Consider the following 18,761-nt stretch of genomic DNA (forward strand, 5'->3'; position numbering starts at 1 on the left):
CACTGAGAGGGGAAACTCAGGCCAAGACCTGAAGGGTCAGAGAGTTTGCCAGGTTACAAACAAGGGAAGAAGCCGCAGGCTGAGTGTGTATCAGGCTTGGAGAGGGAACCAGGGAACAAGATCTTGGGGGCTGTGGGAGATGATGGCAGATGCTGAGCTTGGAGTCCCACCTGGGGACAGGGCTTGGGGTCAGGTTTCTGCATGGACAATTGAACATAAAAAGTTTATGAGACACAAACAAGCTGCCAGTCCCCCAGCTTCTCTGTCTGAGATTAGCGATGCTCTAAGACCCTTCTTGATTTCCAGCTCTGCAGTCTGTCCTGGGCTGGACCCCAAGGGATTCAGACTGACCTGGCCCCTTTGGCCACAACTGGACGGAGGGGTGCCTCAATGAGAGCAAGCGGTAGGCCCACAGTAAATGCTAGCTCCCTAGCACGACCCCATCCTAATGTTCTGCCATTTCCAATTCACATAACTGGCATTTATTATTCTTATCTTAATGTGTAGAGCCTTAGGGATTTCTAAAAAGAGATTAAATAAGTCAAAATTCTTTAGCTTGAAGAAGAAAAGCTGTGGGAACTGTTTTAAATCTCTGAAAGGTTATTATATGGCAAAACTTGTTAGTTTCTGTCTCTACTGAGGAGAAATAAAAGGAAATCTCTATTTCCACAAATCCTGTGTCTCTTAGGTAAAGTTAGTCACTCAGTCGTGTCCAACTGTTTGTGACCCTATGGACTTAGCCCATCAGGCTCCTCTCTGTCCAGGGGATCCTCCAGGCAAGAATACTGGAGTGAGTCACCATTCCCTTCTCCAGGGGATCTTCCTAACCCAGGGATCAAACCTGGGTCTCTGGCGTTACAGGCAGATTCTTTACCTTCTGAGCCACCAGGGAAGCCATCTCTTAGGTAGGAATTTGTTTCTCCCAATTACCTGAGGCCTGAGCTAATGAGCTCAGCTGAGAGTTGGTGATGGACAGGGAGGCCTGGCATGCTACAGTCCATGGGGTCGCAAAGAGCTGGACATGACTGAGTAACTGAACTGAGCTGAACTGAGCTAATGAGCCCTGACAGTTCCCACTGCAGGTGGTTGAAGGGCAGAAGTCCTGGAGAAGCCACAGCCTAGTGTTGGTTCAATTCCAGTCCCACCCCTCTAAGTCACAACCTCCAGGATAACACAGACACCTGACTGAGTGGGACCCAGCTCACACAGTCTAGTTTGGCAAATGTCTCCAAGTCATTACTGAAGAGTTCCAGGCTCTCCCCAATGAGCTTTACCCAACCACAAAGACATTCTTCTAATTCTGAGCCAAGGAACAAGCAAAGAAATCATTAGGTCCATAAATGAAAAAAAAAAAAAAGAGTTTAAAATTAGTGAACTAACTTTAAAGACTTCTCTCTAGAGAGAACTAGCAGTCTAAATTGCGGGTGCATATCTTTATGACTGCCATGAATCCAGTGATGGGAAAGCTCAGATGTGACCACAAACCCTCAGAGGTTCCTGAGAAGCCCACCTCCCTGGCTTCCTTTTCCTGTTTTCATGTAGCTACCAATAAGGAGCCACTTGGTTGCAAGGTGGTTTTACACCAAGTTGATTATTGGCTTGTTGTATTTGTCTGTTTCTGACTATACTATATCTTTAGCAATTGGAGAAACTTCTAGACAAAATGCAGAATTTAGAACAAACAAACATCAGTAGACCAGTAGATCAGTAACCTAACCAACAATTTACCTTTTTTGAAATCCAAATCTTTAACACAAAGTGGGTAATCTTTAAAATTCCCTGATTAAGTTAACATGTATTTTAAAAATAACCGTTACCCTTTGCCAAGAGAAACAGGCATGCTGTTTTCTTGGAACTGATAAGCAGAAAAAGCTTTTTCTTTTTTCCTTTTTTCAAAGCTTTTTTTTTTTTTTTTAATTACTTTTTTGGCTGTGCTGGGTCTTCATTGTTGTGAGGACTTTTCTCCAGCTGTGGCAAATAGGGGTTACTCTCTAGTTGTGATGCATGGGCTTCTCATTGCAGGGGCTTCTCTTGTTGCAGAGCATGGGTCCTAGGGCACACAGGTTTCAGTAGTTTCAGCACATGGGCTCAGTAGTTTCAGCTCCTGGGCTCTAGAGCACAGGCTCAATAGTTGAGGCACACCAGGCTTAGTTGCTCTGCAGCATGTGGGATCTTCCTGGAACCAGGGATCAAACCCGTGTAGCCTGCATTGGCAGACGGATTCTTTACCACTGAGCCACCAGGGAAACTCAAAACCTTTTTCTATAGTGAATTATGATGTGTCATCAATCAGAAAATTGCAAAGGGTAGTGATAGCCAATGACATCATGCTCTACTGCCCATAGTTCACAGGAATGAAAAGCAGGTCTAAGAGAAACAAATAGGTCCAGAGCCTACAGTAAGAATCTGGGAATTACACTTATCCTACACATTATGCATTTTTTTTAAAGAACGTCTCCATTTTGAGATACTCCCAGACACACAGGAGCCCCATCAATGAGCTTATCCACTTGAGATAGTTAAAATTATGCAAGGTCTAGGGAGAGGAGTTTCTTCTTTGAATTGCTTCAGGGTCTAGTAGACAACAGTCAGGCTTCCCTGGTGGCTCAGATGGTTAAGAGTCTTCCTGCAATGCAGGACACCCCAGTTCGATCCCGAGGTTAGGAAGATCCCCTGGAGAAAGAAATGGCAACCCACTCCAGTATTCTTGCCTCGAGAATCCCAAGAACAGAAGAGCCTGGAGGGCCCCAATCCATAGGGTCGCAAAGAGTCAGGCAGGACTGAGCAGCTAACACTTTCACTTTCTGGTAGACAATGGTTGAATATAGATTTTTTTTTAAAGTCTCAATGTCTGCTTCCAAATATGTTTGTTTTAAGGAATAAAGTGACTTTCAAATTCAAGGGCCATAACTGCCTAAGGGAAGCCCCAGGCCCTTTTCCACTTGGGTGGGTCCTTGGGATCAGCATCGGAAATCCACAATTCCCTGCCACCCAATCTTCCTCTGGGCTACAGGCAGCAGGGCTAGATCCCGCCCATCCCAGGATGCAGAGTAGCTGGCTTCTCCAGGCAGGGCCTACTCTGACCTGACACCTGGCTTTGACCTACCATCTCAAAGCACTTTCCTGGGGGACATTAAGGTGTCTCCCCAGGTGGGGGGATGGAGACTGTGTGGCTAGAGCAGACTGTGTGTGATGGTAGCATGTAGGTCACACATGGACCAGGGCTGGGGACTCTAAGGATGACACAGCCCAGGAATGGCCAAGAAGTGATTGTACATGGTCAGCACAGGGCCCTCCAGGGCACTCCTCGGTTATCCAGGAGAGCAGCAAGGCTGGGAGGAAAGGAAACCCAAACACTGAGACAGGAAGCGGAGACAGGGCCCCACTAGGCTCACCTCCTGTTGCAGAGTCAGAGTACGGCTGGCACCCCTGCCCTGAAGGCCACCAAGCAGGAAGGAATCTCACAGGATGGTGCATTGTAAGCCAGGCAAGATGGTTCCTTTCTCACCACCCTATGACTGTTTTTTAACAGGCTCATTGATCTGTTCACTCTTAGGTCACCAGTGATTTAATATTTATAGCCTTCTCTCCCCAAAATGTATTGATGCTTAGATTATTTTTCCATGAGTCCCCTCTCTGTAAACAAAATGTATTGATGCTTAGATTATTTTTCCATGAGTCCCCTCTCTGTAAACACGGTCCCTGGGACTCTTCAAGATGATATCTTTCATCATCAGCAAGCTGTGCTCGTTCTTGGAGACTTTCTACCACCATTCCCAATAGTCAGGATGTAGGATTCACACTCCCAGAGAAGTGCGATCCTACAGCATCAAGGATGCAGTTGGAAGTACTGCCGCCCTGGGAGACAGGAGCTTCCATCCCAACACTCTGAGCCTCAGGTTTTCTCATGGGTCGAAAGAGGAGAAGCATATGGCCCTCCCAGCACATATAGGACTGCAGTCCCTCCCAGGACTGCTGTGAAGATGAAATCAGCAAACATCTGGAAAAGTCTTTGGCCCAGATTAGTTGCCCAAGGAAAGTTATATTGTCTCTTACTGGGGAGAAACTTTTAAAGATAATACCAAAGGCATTGGTTTTTTTTTTTTTTTTTAGAGTGACTTCTTTCCCTCTCCTCCTGTTGATATGCCCCAGATAACATGATGCTATATAGTGCAAAGAGATCAGTGTTACCACAACCTTCCTTCACCTGCCTCATGCCTTTTTAGGAAACCATGAAGATGCCAGTGTTTCCTAAACTGTGAACTGGTGCCACATGAAGAAGTAGTTCTTAGTTGCTCTCCTAACACACTCCTCCATGTCTGGCTGAGCATATAAAGAGTAAAGAAAAGGTAGCTAGGTTAGGGCCAGGTTTGGGGGATGAGATTGGCTTCCCAACCCTGAGTAGAGGGGCTTGAAGTTTCTAGGCCATCTCTACAAGGGGCTTGAAGTTTCTAGGCCATCTCTACAAGGACAGAAGGTTTTCCAGAATCTCACACATCCCAAAATAAAGAAAAGGAGTTCTTGGGGAACCATAGCCAAACCTCCACTGGCAGATACCTGACCCAAAGATGGGTGGGCTCTGCTAAGGTGAGCTCAGGGTTAGAGTCTGCACCCTGCCCCACCTAGGGGTGGGGCCCAGGTTGACAGGGGCAGAGCCAGGAGGAGGGAGAATGGGAAGTGCAGGGAGTCAGGTGTCCAGCTCATGCAATATTGACAGGGTAATGGAATACTGCACTTTACCCCCTGCTGGTCCTACTCCTGGTCCCTCCTGGAGCTAGGATCGCAAGCTCGGCTGCAGGGACATCACTGGAGGGACAGTAAGGACCCCCTGCCCCCTTCCCTCAGCTCTCCTGACTGCAAGGCCCTTCACCTGGGGTCACAGGGCCAGACCAACAGAGGAAGAGGTAGGAACTATGGAGCCTTCCATACATTCCTGGAGGTTGGCAGAGGTCGGGGGGGGGGGGGGTTGCCTGGAGTGAGAAGGGACAGGCAAAAAGGGTAAAACCAGGACCAAAGGTGGGGACAGGAAAGGGCCCATCTCCTTTTCACTGGGGACCAAGGAGAATCCAAGGACACAAAGGCAGGCTTTGAGTACCAGGGCTGTCTAAGAACTAAGCAACTAGTTTCAACCATACCTCCTACCTGCTCATCAGCTCTGCCCCTCTGAGTCCTGTTCCTGTCCTTCTGTTCTGAGGCTTTGTCTCTCATTGTCTGACTTTCTTTCCATCCAGCCAAAGTACAGCACACGGTGGGAGAGGATAAGCCTTGCCCACTGGTGGAGCTCAGAGCTCTAAGACTGAACTGAGGGGGCTGGGATTAGGACCCTGACAGGCTTCAGTTTAAACGGTTTTGTCGCCTGAAGGCCACCTTCTTGTGGTCGCCATCCCCAACCTGCTCCTTAATGGTGTGAAGGCATGGGGAAGGAGGATATGACGGAGGTTCCTCTGCCTTAGTTCTCCTTCAGGGCTCCCAACTTGGGAAGTTTGGCCCCTAGGATATCTCGGGACCAGTAGGTAAGGGGCTGGGGCTTGGATCGTCCTTTCCCTTACGAGTTCTCTCGGGTTTTGCTCTTCTGTCGTCTGTGAGTCTTCCTCCTGACGTCCATCTCCCTCCACCTCATTCTGGCTGCCCCCTCACAGAGCCGGGAGGAGCGTGTTCTCCGCCATGAAGCTCGGCAAGAACCGGCCTCACAAGGAGGAACCGCAAAGACAAGGTACGGATGCGTGCCCCTGACCAAGGTCTAGTTCACCCCTCTCTCCGCTCCTGACAGGGACGAAACCCCTCCTCTCCGCGGGCAGCGTCCCAGTGGGCTCTCCTGCTATTGGCCGGAGGAGCCACCTGGGAGGGGCCTGGCCTCCCATTGGCTGTCAGAGAAACCCGGTCCTGAGAGTGGTCCTCCGGAAGGGGGCGCTCCGAGGGCTGGAGGTGGGGACCACGTTTCCTCTGATCTGAAACAGCAGCAGCAGAGACCTCAGTCTAGTGGGCTCCTCCTGCCTCTTTTGCTTCCATTCTTCACACAGAAGCCTAAGGATTTTTAATCAGAGGATGGAATAACAAAAAAAAAAAAAGGAAGAAAATTATTTTCCCAAGTCCCTGTTTCTAGGGGAAAATCAGAGTCCTGAGAATGCCGGCTCCATGGCAGGACTCTCTGCCCAACATTTACCCAGTTCCCTCTCAGGAGGCTGCAGGGACCGCCTTGGGGGAGAGAAGCAGGGTGGATCTGGAAGACTGGAGTGGCCTGTGGCACTGGTGAGGGGACACGACAGCTGTTTAAGGGGAGAAATGGAAGTACAGTGGAGCTGTGTGGAGCTTTCTAAGCCAGGTCTGTGGATCCCACGTCCACCATCCTCAGGGCTCCTGGCTTCTCTCCCAGCATCCCCCGTGTGGCCCACTGGTCCCAGAATCTCTCTCCTTATCTTTTTCCCCCATGTATATTCCAGCTGTGCCTTTCTCCTTCCTAGATTGGAGAGGGTAGAGCTGCTGGCTGAGACTCAAACCCATCATTCTTGGGTAGCTTCTCAAAATTGTCATTCCTTTATCTCATTGGATTAACACACATCAGTACAGGGTTAGGTTCTGAAGTCCATCAGCTATTTTACAAAGATAAGTTCCTTCCTGAGTCTCAATTTCTTTGTCTGTAATGTGAGAATAGTACCTATATTGGCAAGATATGACTATGAAGATTATGAGGGCTAGAGATATGTGTATAAAGTGCCTAGCATTGTGCCTGACATGTAGTAGCCACTCAGTAAATGGTAGCCATTGATATAAGATACATAAGTATGGATTCTCTATTCCTGAAATATTCAGTACTTGCACAAGTGAATTGTGGCAGTGGTTTAGTCACTAGTCATGTCTGACTCTTGCAGCCCCATGGACTGTAGCCTTCCAGGTTCCTCCATCTATGGGACTTCCCAGGCAAGAATACTGGAGGGGGTTGCCATTTCCTTCTCCAGGGATGAGTTATATTCAATTAAAATTAAAAGGCAAGGCCAGATACAATTATCTGTTAAAGATCTGTTTCTGTTAGGTCAGAAACAGTGCAGATATGCAGACTATAGCATTCTAAGTAGATGCCACCAAGTAAACCTGGAAATTGACTATTAGCTTCCTGGACGTCAAAGCAAAAGAGGAAATACCATCACTAGCCCACCATCCAGTCCACCTAACTAGTCCTCCCTCTTCCCCAGATGAACCAGCTGTGCTGGAGATGGAGGACCTTGACCGCCTGGCCATTCGTCTGGGGGATGGGCTGGACCCTGACTCCGTGTCACTAGCATCCGTCACAGCCCTCACCACCAACGTCTCCAACAAGCGGTAAGTGGGCAGGAGCCTCACAGCCCTGGTTGGCTTCACCAGGTCAGGCAGGCCTAGCTTGGTGTGTTTGGAATTGGGGTGGAGAAGAATCAGAGCCCATGGACAGCTCCTTCCTAACTTTGCCCCTTTCTTCTTTTCCTGGATATCTCCCTCACCTCCCTCCCTGCAAAGGCAGGGGGCTGTTCCCAGGTCATTGAATACCTCCAGGCAAGGGGAAATCACAGGGCTGCCCAACACTTGAGTCTGTTGACCTAATGATCTGCCCCCTTTTACTTCTGCCATTGGTTAGTCCTCTCTATTAGAGCCTCTGAGAACCACTAATCCCCTTTCTGTTTGGCAGTCCTGGAGTGTTTGACAATCATGACTCTGTCCTTCGGCCCTTCTCCAAGGTCTAACCACTGCCAGTGTCCTCCTCCCCTGCAAGCAGTCCCCTCACACCCAGCCTGACAGTACATTCTCCTTCTCAGATCTAAGCCAGACATCAAGATGGAGCCAAGTGCTGGGCGGCCCATGGACTACCAGGTACGTGGGGGCAGCAAGAGTCCTCTTGTCTTCCTGAGTCTCTCACAGGTGGTTCTGGCCAGATGAGTGTTTTAGACTCTGTGGAGGCGTGGATCTGGGGGTCATGGAGAACCACAAGCTGAATATAAATTACCAAATTAAGCTTGTTCCTGGAAAGCACTGATTGTTGTTGTTGTTCAGTCTCTAAGTCGTGTCCGACTCTTTGCGACCCTATGAACTACAGCACATCAGGCTTCCCTCTCCTTCACTGTCTCCTGGAGTTTGCTCAAACTCATGTCCACTGAGTCGATGATGCTATCTAACCATCTCATCCTCTGCCCCCGCTTCTCCTTTTGCCTTCGATCTTTCTCAGTGTGAGGGTCTTTTCCAATGAATCGGCTCTTCGCATCAGGTGGCCAAAGTATTGGAGCTTCAGCTTCAGCATCAGTCCTTCCAACGAATATTCAAGGTTGATTTCCTTTAGGATTTACTGGTTTGATCTCTTTACTGTTCAAGCACTGTGGACACAGTGTCATAAGTAGAGAGATAGAGACCCAAAAAGGGCAGAGTGGCATAAATAGAAGGATACAGACCCAAAAAGGAGGGTCTGAACTCTGCTTACGCTGGTCAAAGCTCTCTTAGGATTTTGTAATGGACTTTATAAAGTGAGAGGGACTTAGAAAAAACATAGACAGACCAAAGAACTTCACAAAAACGTTTAAAATAAGGGCCTCTAAAGAAATATGGTGATTGCAGCCATGAAATTAAAATATGCTTACTCTTTGGAAGGAAAGTTATGACCAACCTAGACAGCATATTAAAAAGCAGAGACATTACTTTGCCAACAACGGTCCATCTGGTCAAGGCTATGGTTTTTCCAGTAGTCATGTATGGATGTGAGAGTTGGACTGTGAAGAAAGCTGAGCGCCAAAAAACTGATGCTTTTGAACTATGGTGTTGAAGAAGACTCTTGAGAGTCCCTTGGACTGCAAGGAGATCCAACCAGTCCATCCTAAAGGCAATCAGTCCTCGGTGTTCACTGGAAGGACTGATGCTGAAGCTGAAACTCCAATACTTTGGCCACCTCATGAAAAGAGTTGACTCATTCGAAGAGACCCTGATGCTGGGACAGATTGAGGGCAGGGGGAGAAGGGGACGACAGAGGATGAGATGGCTGGATGCCATCACCAACTCGATGGACATGGGTTTGAGTAAACTGCGGGAGTTGGTGATGGATAGGAAGGCCTGGCGTGCTGCGATTCATGAGGTCACAAAGAGTCAGACACAACTAAGTGACTGAACTGAACTGAACTGAAAGAAATATAGATTATTTGGTGTGGTTTTTTCCTAAATTGCTGCTTTGTATTATTTTAATGCCAGAAGTAATGTCAATCCTGGCTATCTATAGATGCTGAGAATGGGGGGATTTTTTCCTTCTTTTTGCTTCTCTGTATTTTCTGAAATTAACACTTAATTTTTTTATTTGTGTGTTTCTAAAACTGGAGACCAAATGGCTGAGATCTGGAGAGATTTGCAGCTGTGAGATTGCTAATGTGGCCACCAGTGCAAGTGGGATGGGGCATGGCTGGGAGCTACGGGGAGAGTGCCACTTGGGCAAAGGGCCCCATTGTAGCCCTCCCAGCTCCAGGCCTCATCTGCAGCTTTGCAGGGCCACACCCTCAATTTTGTCTCTTCTCCCAGAGTTGATTGGAGCCTGGGAGACTGAGTTACACTAACATAACTCATAATGAAAGTGAAGTCGCTCAGTCATGTCCGACTCTTTGCAACCCCATGGACCGTAGCCTACCAGGCTCTCTGTCCATGGGATTTTCCAGGCAAGAGTACTATAGTGGGTTGCCATTTCCTTCTCCAGGGGATCTTCCCGACCCAGGGATTGAACCCAGGTGTCCCGCTTTGCAGGCAGACGCTTTACCGTCTGAGCCACCAGGGATAGGCTAACATAAAAACCGGAATCACTGAGTACTTATTTATAAACTGCAAACGAGAAGGGTCCGAGGATCATGCATTCCTCTGGACCCTCCCTTAGGGGCTAACAAGGCCCAGCTGCTGTGAAAGGCTGCGGGGCATTCCTAGAATTGAGTGAGAGTGCTGGCTGGTCAGGGGAGTTAGAGCCTTCAGGAGACCCCACCTGAATGCCTTTGCACTTCCTGTCTAGGTCCAATGCCAGGCCCCAGAATCAGAATACCTTTTCCTGTGTCAGGGTTTGATCTTTGACTTCCCAGGCCTCGTGCACCTTTCTTTAAGGGCAGCTGACCTCACTTCATTCAGGAGAGGATATTTAGGACTAGACACCACCTTTCTCTGTAGCAGGTGCATCTGGTCATATATCCTCAAGGACACACCTTGTCTCCCTGAATCCTTGCTTCATTTTGTTTCCATCCAGTTGGTGACCATCTTCCCAGGGGCTTGAAAATTCACCCTGTCAAAAAAAAAAAAAGAAAATTCACCCTGTCAAGCAAACCTGCCCCTGTGGTTTCAGACAGCGTCACACCACTGAGCTCCTAGGACATTTGGGAATGTCACCTCCTCACCTCTCTGCCAAAACCCAAGCATAGAACATTCTAACACTTCTGAGGGCTTTTCCAGGATACTGAGCTCAGGGCTATACTCCAAGCTGAAAAGAGAAAAAATTCCAAAGAATGAAGACCCTCATAGTCAGATACCATTCCCTCCACAGTGTCACCAGTCTGCCACATAAGGGCACATAGAAAATGGTGCCATTGTTATTGTTGTAACTAGTGTAGCTGTTTAAGTTAATATAATCTTAACAACCACCCAAACATTGGTATTACTATAGTTCATAGGTGAGAAACTGAGGCCCAGGGTAGATAAGGAGCTTGCCCCAGGTTACGCAGTTATTCAAAGCTAGAAACAAAGGTCAGTCCTGCAGGTGTCCTATCCCATCGTCAGAACAAATAATTGGGGACCATCTCTGTCTCTGGTGTCTTTTCATCTTTAGCTTACTGCCTAGTGCATGTTTTCAAAAGCTCTCTCAAACTGCTTCCTGCCAGAGACTTTTATTAAGTGGACTAGATAGTCTGCCTCCGAAGACTTTGTAAACATTCTAAACTGAATAAAGCAGTTGTATTCATGTTTAACCTGGTAACACGGCATTACCTGACAGGTTGGTTCACATCTCAACTGTAAGTGTTAACAGACTTGGAGAGAGAGCTGTGAGGATGAAAATGTGGGATTATTCTTGCTTTCAATGAGTGCAACGTATAAAGCAAGAAAACCTATCAGAAAGACTTCACTCTCTCAGAGAGCTTGGCTTTGCCGAGTTAGAAAGATCTCAGCCAGAGGGACTTAGCTGAACTCAGATCCAGAAAGGATCCTCAGGGCCGAGAACCATCCTAAAGATTGGGTAGCTCTGAAACAAGGTCCCAAGGCCTTTTGTTTCTTCTGTTTCAGTCAGTCAGTTCAGTCGTTCAGTTGTCCCCGATTCTTTGCGACCCCATGGACCACAGCATGCCAGGCCTCCCTGTCCATCACCAACTCCTGGAGTTTATCCAAACTCATGTCCATTGAGTCAGTGATGCCATACAACCATCTCATCCTCTGTCGTCCCCTTCTCCCCCTGCCTTCAATCTTTCCCAGTATCAGGGTCTTTTCCAATGAGTCAGCTCTTTGCATTAGGTGGCCAATGTACTGGAGTTTCAGCTTCAACATCAGTCCTTCCAATGAACAGCCAGGACTGATTTCCTTTAGGATGGACTGGTTGGATCTCCTTGCAGTCCAAGGGATTCTCAAGAATCTTTTCCAACACCACAGTTCAAAAGCATCAATTTTTCGGCACTCACCTTTCTTTATAGTCCAACTCTCACATCCATACATGACTACTGGAAAAATCATAGCCTTGACTAGACAGACTTTTGTTGGCAAAGTGATGTCTCTGCTTTTTAGAATGCATGTTATATGTAAACCCTTTCCTGATTATCAACATCTCAAAAGCGGGAAGCCACGGCTTCCTCCTTGGGAATATGCAGTTTGCCCATCAGTGTGGGCAAAGTGTGGCACTTGGCAGACATGTTCTTGGTGGATTATGGAGTCTTGAGCTGTACCCTCTCTTCCTGGCACCAAGATCGTATACATTGTCACCTCCAAACATCTCTCCAGTTTTCATCCCCATGTCATCTCCCCAGTTCAAGCACAATATGGCACCTACTTCCTATCTGGTCTCCCTGTCCTCATATTGCCTCCTCCACACCATCCTCTACACCACCACTGGAATGGTCTTCTCAAAACAGGCAACTGAACATACCACATCTCTGTCACCTGGAGACAAGAGAAGGTAAAGGATGTTTCAGGAGAGCAGCACTAATCTCATCTCAAGCTCCCACCCATGTTCTTACAGCCCTACCTGATCCCTCAGGAGCAGGTCAGAGAGCACCGTGACTCATGGGTTCTCCCAAGACAGACGTACAGGTTTACACTGAGCATTGTTCCTGGTGATGACTTTCATGAAGCCACCTGGAGATTGTCTCCTTTATCTTGGGATAAGAAGATGTAATAGTCAGTCACCAAGAGTTTCCTTGGTTAGCTGGTCTGTTGGTCCCTTTGTGGCTGTATTTGCCTCTTCCTCTTCCATCACGGAAAGACAGGAGTCCTCTGCTCCTGAAGAGGACTAGGGGACAGAAAGGCTGTCATGATGGCTGGGTCTCTGGATGAAAAACAGAGAAGCCAATCAACTTCTCACATTGCAAGGATGAACCTCCTGATGGCATCGCTTTAGTACCTTATTAGGCCAACACTGTGTTTGTCTACTTCCTAGTCTTGAGTTACTAGTCTTGAAAATACTTTCTTTTCGTTTTTTTATGGAGGAGAGGGGATTGGTTAGTTGTGGGAGGGAAATGAAATTTAAAAAAAAAAAAAACTCTTTGGTAAAAAAAAGTTTCACAGAGTTTAAAACTCTATAAACTACTATGCAAAGAATGCCCTGGAAGGACTTCTAGTGTCTGTTTACTCTCTTCTCTGAGAAGAGAAACTTCTGAGAAGTAAACTTCTCAGAGGGGCTCTATTTTGCTTTTAGCTCCCTGAAGAAATGGTAAACTCCTTCAGAGCTCCATATTCTCAGTTCCATTCCCTTTAAAGCCTCAAGTTCACATAGAAATGCTTGCTTTCATAGTTCAAGTGTTACTTCAATTAGTAAATATTCAGTTTCTAGTTCTGTATACTTGCTTGGCAATGTTCTCGTTGTCATAAGGGTTTCTATTTTTTTAACATCATTAGTTTTAATGTGTGGATTTTTCTTGGCCTTCAGAATATTTATAAGACTTTGATGGACGCAGTGGAAGATAATTTTCAAGGCTATTCTTTTTCATGAAAAGGAAAATAATTCTCTTGAGTAAAAAGCATATTTAGCAGTTGCATCAAATCACAGCAATTAAAATACCAACTTTCCAAGATGAGAAGCATAAAAAGCAACTCATACGGTTTCATTAGAAGAGTGCTGAGGGAAATGCTAATACTAGGTCAGCATAGGCTATTTTGTTAAAGTGCAAGTTCCAGAGACTTAAGCGTCACACACGACCCTACCTGCCTGGGACCCAACCAATTAACTGAAGGTAAATTCTATCGAGAAGCCATTTATAACAAGATCTCACATCTTCTAGACTTTCAACAGTTTACAAAGCACTTCAAAGAACATTATCTCATTCAAACCTAAGGCAAATTTATGGATAGGAGGTGTCTCCGCTTACAGCTGAGAAAACTGAGGCTCATTATCATTTCAGGAACCCCCCAGTCTTCCTATTTATCATGGCCACCCTAGTGGAGCTTGACAGCTCCAGATTCAAGCAACAACTGATGGCTTAAAATGAGAGTTCAGGAAGACTATGCACACATGCATACATACACACACGTCTTTCTCTCTGTATGTATATGCAAATATTTGTTGAATGGATGAATAACTGAAAAATGACTTCCTAGTACAGAAGTACGATTCCAGAGAGGTGGACACCACTGAAAAAATACAGACTGCACACAACATACAAATATCAAGACAAAAAAAAAAAAATGTGCTCCAGCTGGGCACCAAAGCCTTACTGGGCACTCAAAGAAATTAAAGGAAGGGAAACCAGGAATATGGAAAGGGGCCAAATTCCAGTAATTAAAAAAAGAGATATCAGAGGCTTGCAGGACTCAAATGAAAAGCACTGGAGTAGAAAACTAAGTGCATGTTAATGGAGACTTAGAAAGCTTAATTCTTGAGTGCACAAAATCTCGGGGGGGTGGGAGTGAGTTTGCAGCCCTCTGTGCAGCAGGACCACTGATGCTAGTGAAAACTCTTGGAATCACCTGGGAGCTTTAAAAATACAGATGCTGGACAACACTTCCCCATCCCCTCCCAATATTGGGTTGGGTTGGTCTGGAGTGTGGTGTAGGGGCCTCAGGGTCTTTAATCACCACCCCGCCTCCTTCCTCTCACCCTCCCCCTTCCCCGCCCCCTGGTAATTCTGGTGCACACCTACTTGAAGGTGATCCAGTTCACTCCCTTCTTTATAAATGAGGGCACTGAGGCTTGGTGGGGAGAGACCCAGGATCACCAGCAGATTCAGCAGTGCTCAGACTGGTACCAACCAGGCTCTGACTCCTGCAAAACATGCTCCAAGTTCATGGGCTTTCCTTTTCATCTCCCCTCTTTCCTGCCTGCAGGTCAGCATCACAATCATTGAGGCTCGGCAGCTGGTGGGCTTGAACATGGACCCCGTGGTGTGTGTGGAGGTGGGCGACGACAAGAAGTACACCTCCATGAAGGAGTCCACTAACTGCCCCTACTATAATGAGGTCAGTCCTGGGGCCCTGGGTGGGGAAGAGTCCTCCAAACTGTGGCAGAGCCTGGGCCCCGGCCCCATCGGGCCAATAGGAGAAGCTGGGACTCAAGAGTCACAAAGGGCTACCAGCCAGGTGACCTTGGTCCACTTGTTACAACCCCCAGCATGCTGAGTGCCACATCCTCTGAACCTCCGGTCCAGACCCAGCCTGACCCTGGTCTGGCCAGGGCCCACCCTGTGAAAGGAAGCCGGCCCCTGTCCTCCCCAGTGTTGCTCCCACCAGTGCCAGTGAGTGAACCTCACACCCTCTGAGGCCGGGTCCCAGCTCTTTCCCCAGCCAGAGCCCTGGGGCAGGGCAGCCTCCTTCCAGCCCTGGCCCATGGGGGCATTAGAACCATTAATGAGCACTTGCTGTGTGCAGGGAGCTCTTCTAAATGCTTTAGGTGCATCATCTCTTCTGACTCACACTATCAGAAGTTGTCACCATCAATCCCGTTTTATACAAGGGATATTGAGGCTCCTGGAGAAAGACCTGGCCCAGGTGCCAAGTGCCAGAGTCAAGTTCTATGTGTGCACACTTTCTGCTCAGCTGCCATCCTGGGTGCCTGAATCTCTGTGAGGTCCTTCCAGACCACTGGCCATGACGCTTGGGGAGTGGGAGGGGAAAGGCCTGGTCCCCACTGCTGTTCATTGCAGCTCTTTGAGGCCACATTGAAGTTATAGAATCTCAGTTCTAGTTCAGTCTCCCCACCTTACAGAGGAGACTGAGGCCACACTATGAAAAGGGCTGAGATCACAGAGTATTATAGACAGAGCAGGGCCCAGACTATTCTGCCTCCGCCCACTGCGCTCTGTCTGCCATCTCAGATGGCAACCCCCCGCCCCATCGGACACAGCCTCTGAGTCTGGGCTCCAGGGAGGGGCCCATCTTAATCAGCTGTGGTGAAGCGTGCCCCTCAGATACCTGAGCACACACCAGCCTAACCCAGAAGTCACTGGCCTGGCCACTCTGGCCCTCCCTTTCCGGGAGAGGCCTCCAGGCTGCTTCTCAGTGGCTCCAGGCAGTGAGCTGTGCCAGGCTGGCCCTACTGAGGCATGGGCATCCTGGGTGTGGTGAGGGTCTGCTACTCGGAGGTGGGGGCATCTCTCTGGAAACTGTGGGAGGCCCCAGCAGGGAACCTACAGAAGTAAAACCCAGGCCTGTCTCTGCCCTTCACAGGGACCCAGGCTGAGGCCAGGGCCTGACTGAAGTCTCCAAAGCAATCACAGAGAGGCCCCACTCTCATAGCTGGTTTCCTGCAGGTCCCAGGCTGGGGACACTGCTGTTCTGGACCCCCTTGGCCCCATGTGACAACCTTCCCAGGAGTCAGGAAACTCAGGCTCAACATCTCTGACCTTAGGTCAGGACACAGCCCTGACTAGAAAAGCCTCCGGCCTAGATAAGGTCTATTTTTCCCTAACAGATACGGAGACAGGAGCCCCACGGCCTTCCATGGTTATTTGATAGTGGTGGAGGCCTGTCTGGCTTACTGGAGAGCTCATCTTGCACCAGGTCCATGCACCTCATGTTTCATCCAAGTGGCTTCCTCCTTCCAAGGAAACAGAACTTATCTCCCCACTTGGTGGCTCCCTAGAAAACTCCTACTCACTCTGCAGGGCCCAACTCAAATATATTCTCTAGGTCAAAAGTCAGGGCATTTCCCTCTCCTTTGACAATAACATCCCTGAATTGCATTTGGCCCTTCATATCCAACCCAGGAGGCTCCTGATCTCCTGCATCACTGTAGCCCACTCCAGGGCCTGCCTTGTACCTGGAGGGCTTTGGTAACACTTTTCTGAATGGATATTTATCCAAAAGATAAATAAATGGATATTTATCTGGGACTCTGCTCTGCGCCAGGCTTATGATTGGCAACACAGGAGCTGCAAACAGGACACCTCCTAGTTCCAGCCTAGAAACCATTTTCCAGGCTCTGTATTTATATCTGGGGCTTCCCAGGTGGCACAGTGATAAAGAATCCACCTACCAATGCAGGAGATGCAGGAGACTTGTGTTCAATCCCTGGGTAAAGAAGATCCCCTAGAGAAGGAAATGGCAACCCACTCCAGTATTTTTGCCCTGAGAATCCCGTGGACAGAGGAGCTTGGCGTACTACAGTCCATAGGGTCGCAAAAGAGTCGGACACCACTTAGCAACTAAACAGCAGGTCTTAGTTGCAGCACTCAGGATCTCTAGTTGTGGACGCGTGGGATCTAGTTCCCTGAACAGTGATCAAACCCAGGCCCCCTGCATTGGGAGCATAGAGTCTTAGCCACTGGATCCCCAGGGAAGTTCCTTGACCCAGGTCATCATATTTAGATTCACAATCACACCTCCCAGCAGTGACAAGAATGCTGCCCCAGAGTGGTTCCACTTGGAGGCCCTGGTTCATTATCTCCCATCATAGAGGTGTAAACTGAGATTCAGAAAAGGAAGCGATTGGCTTGACAGTGAAAGCTCAGGCTTCATGGCTCTAAAACTGCACTTTTACCCACAGTGATCTAGTGTGAGCCCCCAGCAGCTGGAACAAATTCTCCTCCTTTACTCCAAGCACTTCCACATTTCTTCCATCTCCCTGCCCTTGAGTTCATCAAAGCAGCAGGCCTTCTGCTCGCTGCCCACCCTCTCATCCCCAGGGCCCGCACCCGGAGGCCAGGAGACTTGGGCCGGCACAGCAACCATGAGTGGCAGCTCCCAGCTGGAGAGGACCAATCATGCCCCCAGCATCTGTGTTTATAGCAGATTAGGTTCATCAGCTCTCAGTTCTAAGTCTCAGCTTACTTTACATTTTAACACCTCCAAACTTGGGGTGCATCTTCTAGGCAGCCTTGTGGTTTAATGGTGATGTCTATGGGATCTACACAACTACAGTGTATCTTATAGTATCTTACATGTATCTCATCAAACCTCATAATGAGACTCTACATGGGCGGGTATACATGGGATAGTCCTTATGTCCATTTGACAGCTCAGGAAGCTGAGGTTCAGAACGATGAGGTGCTCAGGACCACATGACTCCTCACCGCCCCTGAGAGCTGTGATCAGAGGGGACCAGTTGGTGCCCCTCCTACTTATCCAAACTTCGGGGCTCAGGGGGCATGGGCTGGTGCAGACCAGCAATGCCAGGACAGAGGGGCCTGGCACTGAGCCTTGGCCTGCCGAGTGACAGCAGGCCTGGGTCTTTCCCCCCTAGTACTTCGTCTTTGACTTCCATGTCTCTCCTGATGTCATGTTCGACAAGATCATCAAGATCTCGGTGAGTGGGGAGCAGTGCCCGGCAGGTGGGGCTCTTAGCTCAAACTGTACTTTTGTACGGCCTTGAAAAGGGCACCCTATCTGGGCAGGCCAGCCATAAGAAGGCACAGTCATAAAAAAAGTCACAGCCAGCCAAGCAGGGTACAGGCTGGAGTTGGGGCCCTCTCACCCCATTAGCCACATCGTTCTGTGCAGTGTACAACCTGCTCACCTGTACCTGGCAGCCAGCAAAACACTGGCGAGGCAGAAGGGGCTGATACTAAGCCTCAGAGAGATACCCCTGCCCTGCCAGACACCCTCTTGCTTGACCTGAAACTCACTTCCCCAGAAAGAGTTGGAGGGGGGCCCCTCTATCAGTCAGCCCTTCCCTGCCCCACGGCCTCAGTCCCATCCTGCCTGATCAATGGCTGGTGGTTCTGCCCGGAAGGTGATTCACTCCAAGAACCTGCTGCGCAGCGGCACCCTGGTGGGGTCCTTCAAAATGGACGTGGGAACCGTGTACTCCCAGCCGGGTGAGTAGCTGCATGGCTGGGTCAGTACTGGTGCACGCGGCTCCAGGAGCATGGGTCATGCATGCAGCCTCTAACACACCTCACAGAAGCAAATGGGGACAGAGCCTTGCTGGGGACAGGTGTGAACTGCAGTTGAAGTTGAAAGAGGAGTGGGGGAAGAGGAAAGTTCTGAGTCCGGGAGATTCCAGGGCCCACAGAAAATCAGAGGACGGTGAGCCCTTTGTGTGGGCTGTGCTCGCAGTCAACCTGAAGGGGCAGACCCATCCTAGATTAGCCTCCTCCTCTGACATCTGGTCTTTCCTCCACCCTGTCCTGGGTCCTAGGAGCATTGGGGTGACACTA

The 18,761-nt window shown here is 48.7% G+C and overlaps 1 protein-coding gene across 5 annotated transcripts in view; it reads left to right on the top strand.

Moving 5' to 3' along the window:
• The window catches only part of OTOF (otoferlin), a 90,014-nt gene that overhangs the window by 44,550 nt on the left and 26,703 nt on the right, over nt 1–18,761 (top strand). For 4 of the 5 annotated variants that reach the window (XM_070450596.1, XM_020913842.2, XM_020913840.2 and 1 more), the window contains 6 exons: nt 5,640–5,713; nt 7,191–7,317; nt 7,785–7,839; nt 14,494–14,625; nt 17,846–17,908; nt 18,335–18,419. In XM_070450596.1, the coding sequence (XP_070306697.1) occupies nt 5,640–5,713; nt 7,191–7,317; nt 7,785–7,839; nt 14,494–14,625; nt 17,846–17,908; nt 18,335–18,419 (536 nt within the window). Of the gene's footprint in view, nt 1–5,639; nt 5,714–6,103; nt 6,323–7,190; nt 7,318–7,784; nt 7,840–14,493; nt 14,626–17,845; nt 17,909–18,334; nt 18,420–18,761 lie in introns of those variants that run through there. The other variant, XM_070450612.1, reaches the window with a different exon arrangement.

Source organism: Odocoileus virginianus, chromosome 2, assembly GCF_023699985.2.
Source record: "Odocoileus virginianus isolate 20LAN1187 ecotype Illinois chromosome 2, Ovbor_1.2, whole genome shotgun sequence".
Classification (NCBI taxonomy): domain Eukaryota; kingdom Metazoa; phylum Chordata; class Mammalia; order Artiodactyla; family Cervidae; genus Odocoileus; species Odocoileus virginianus.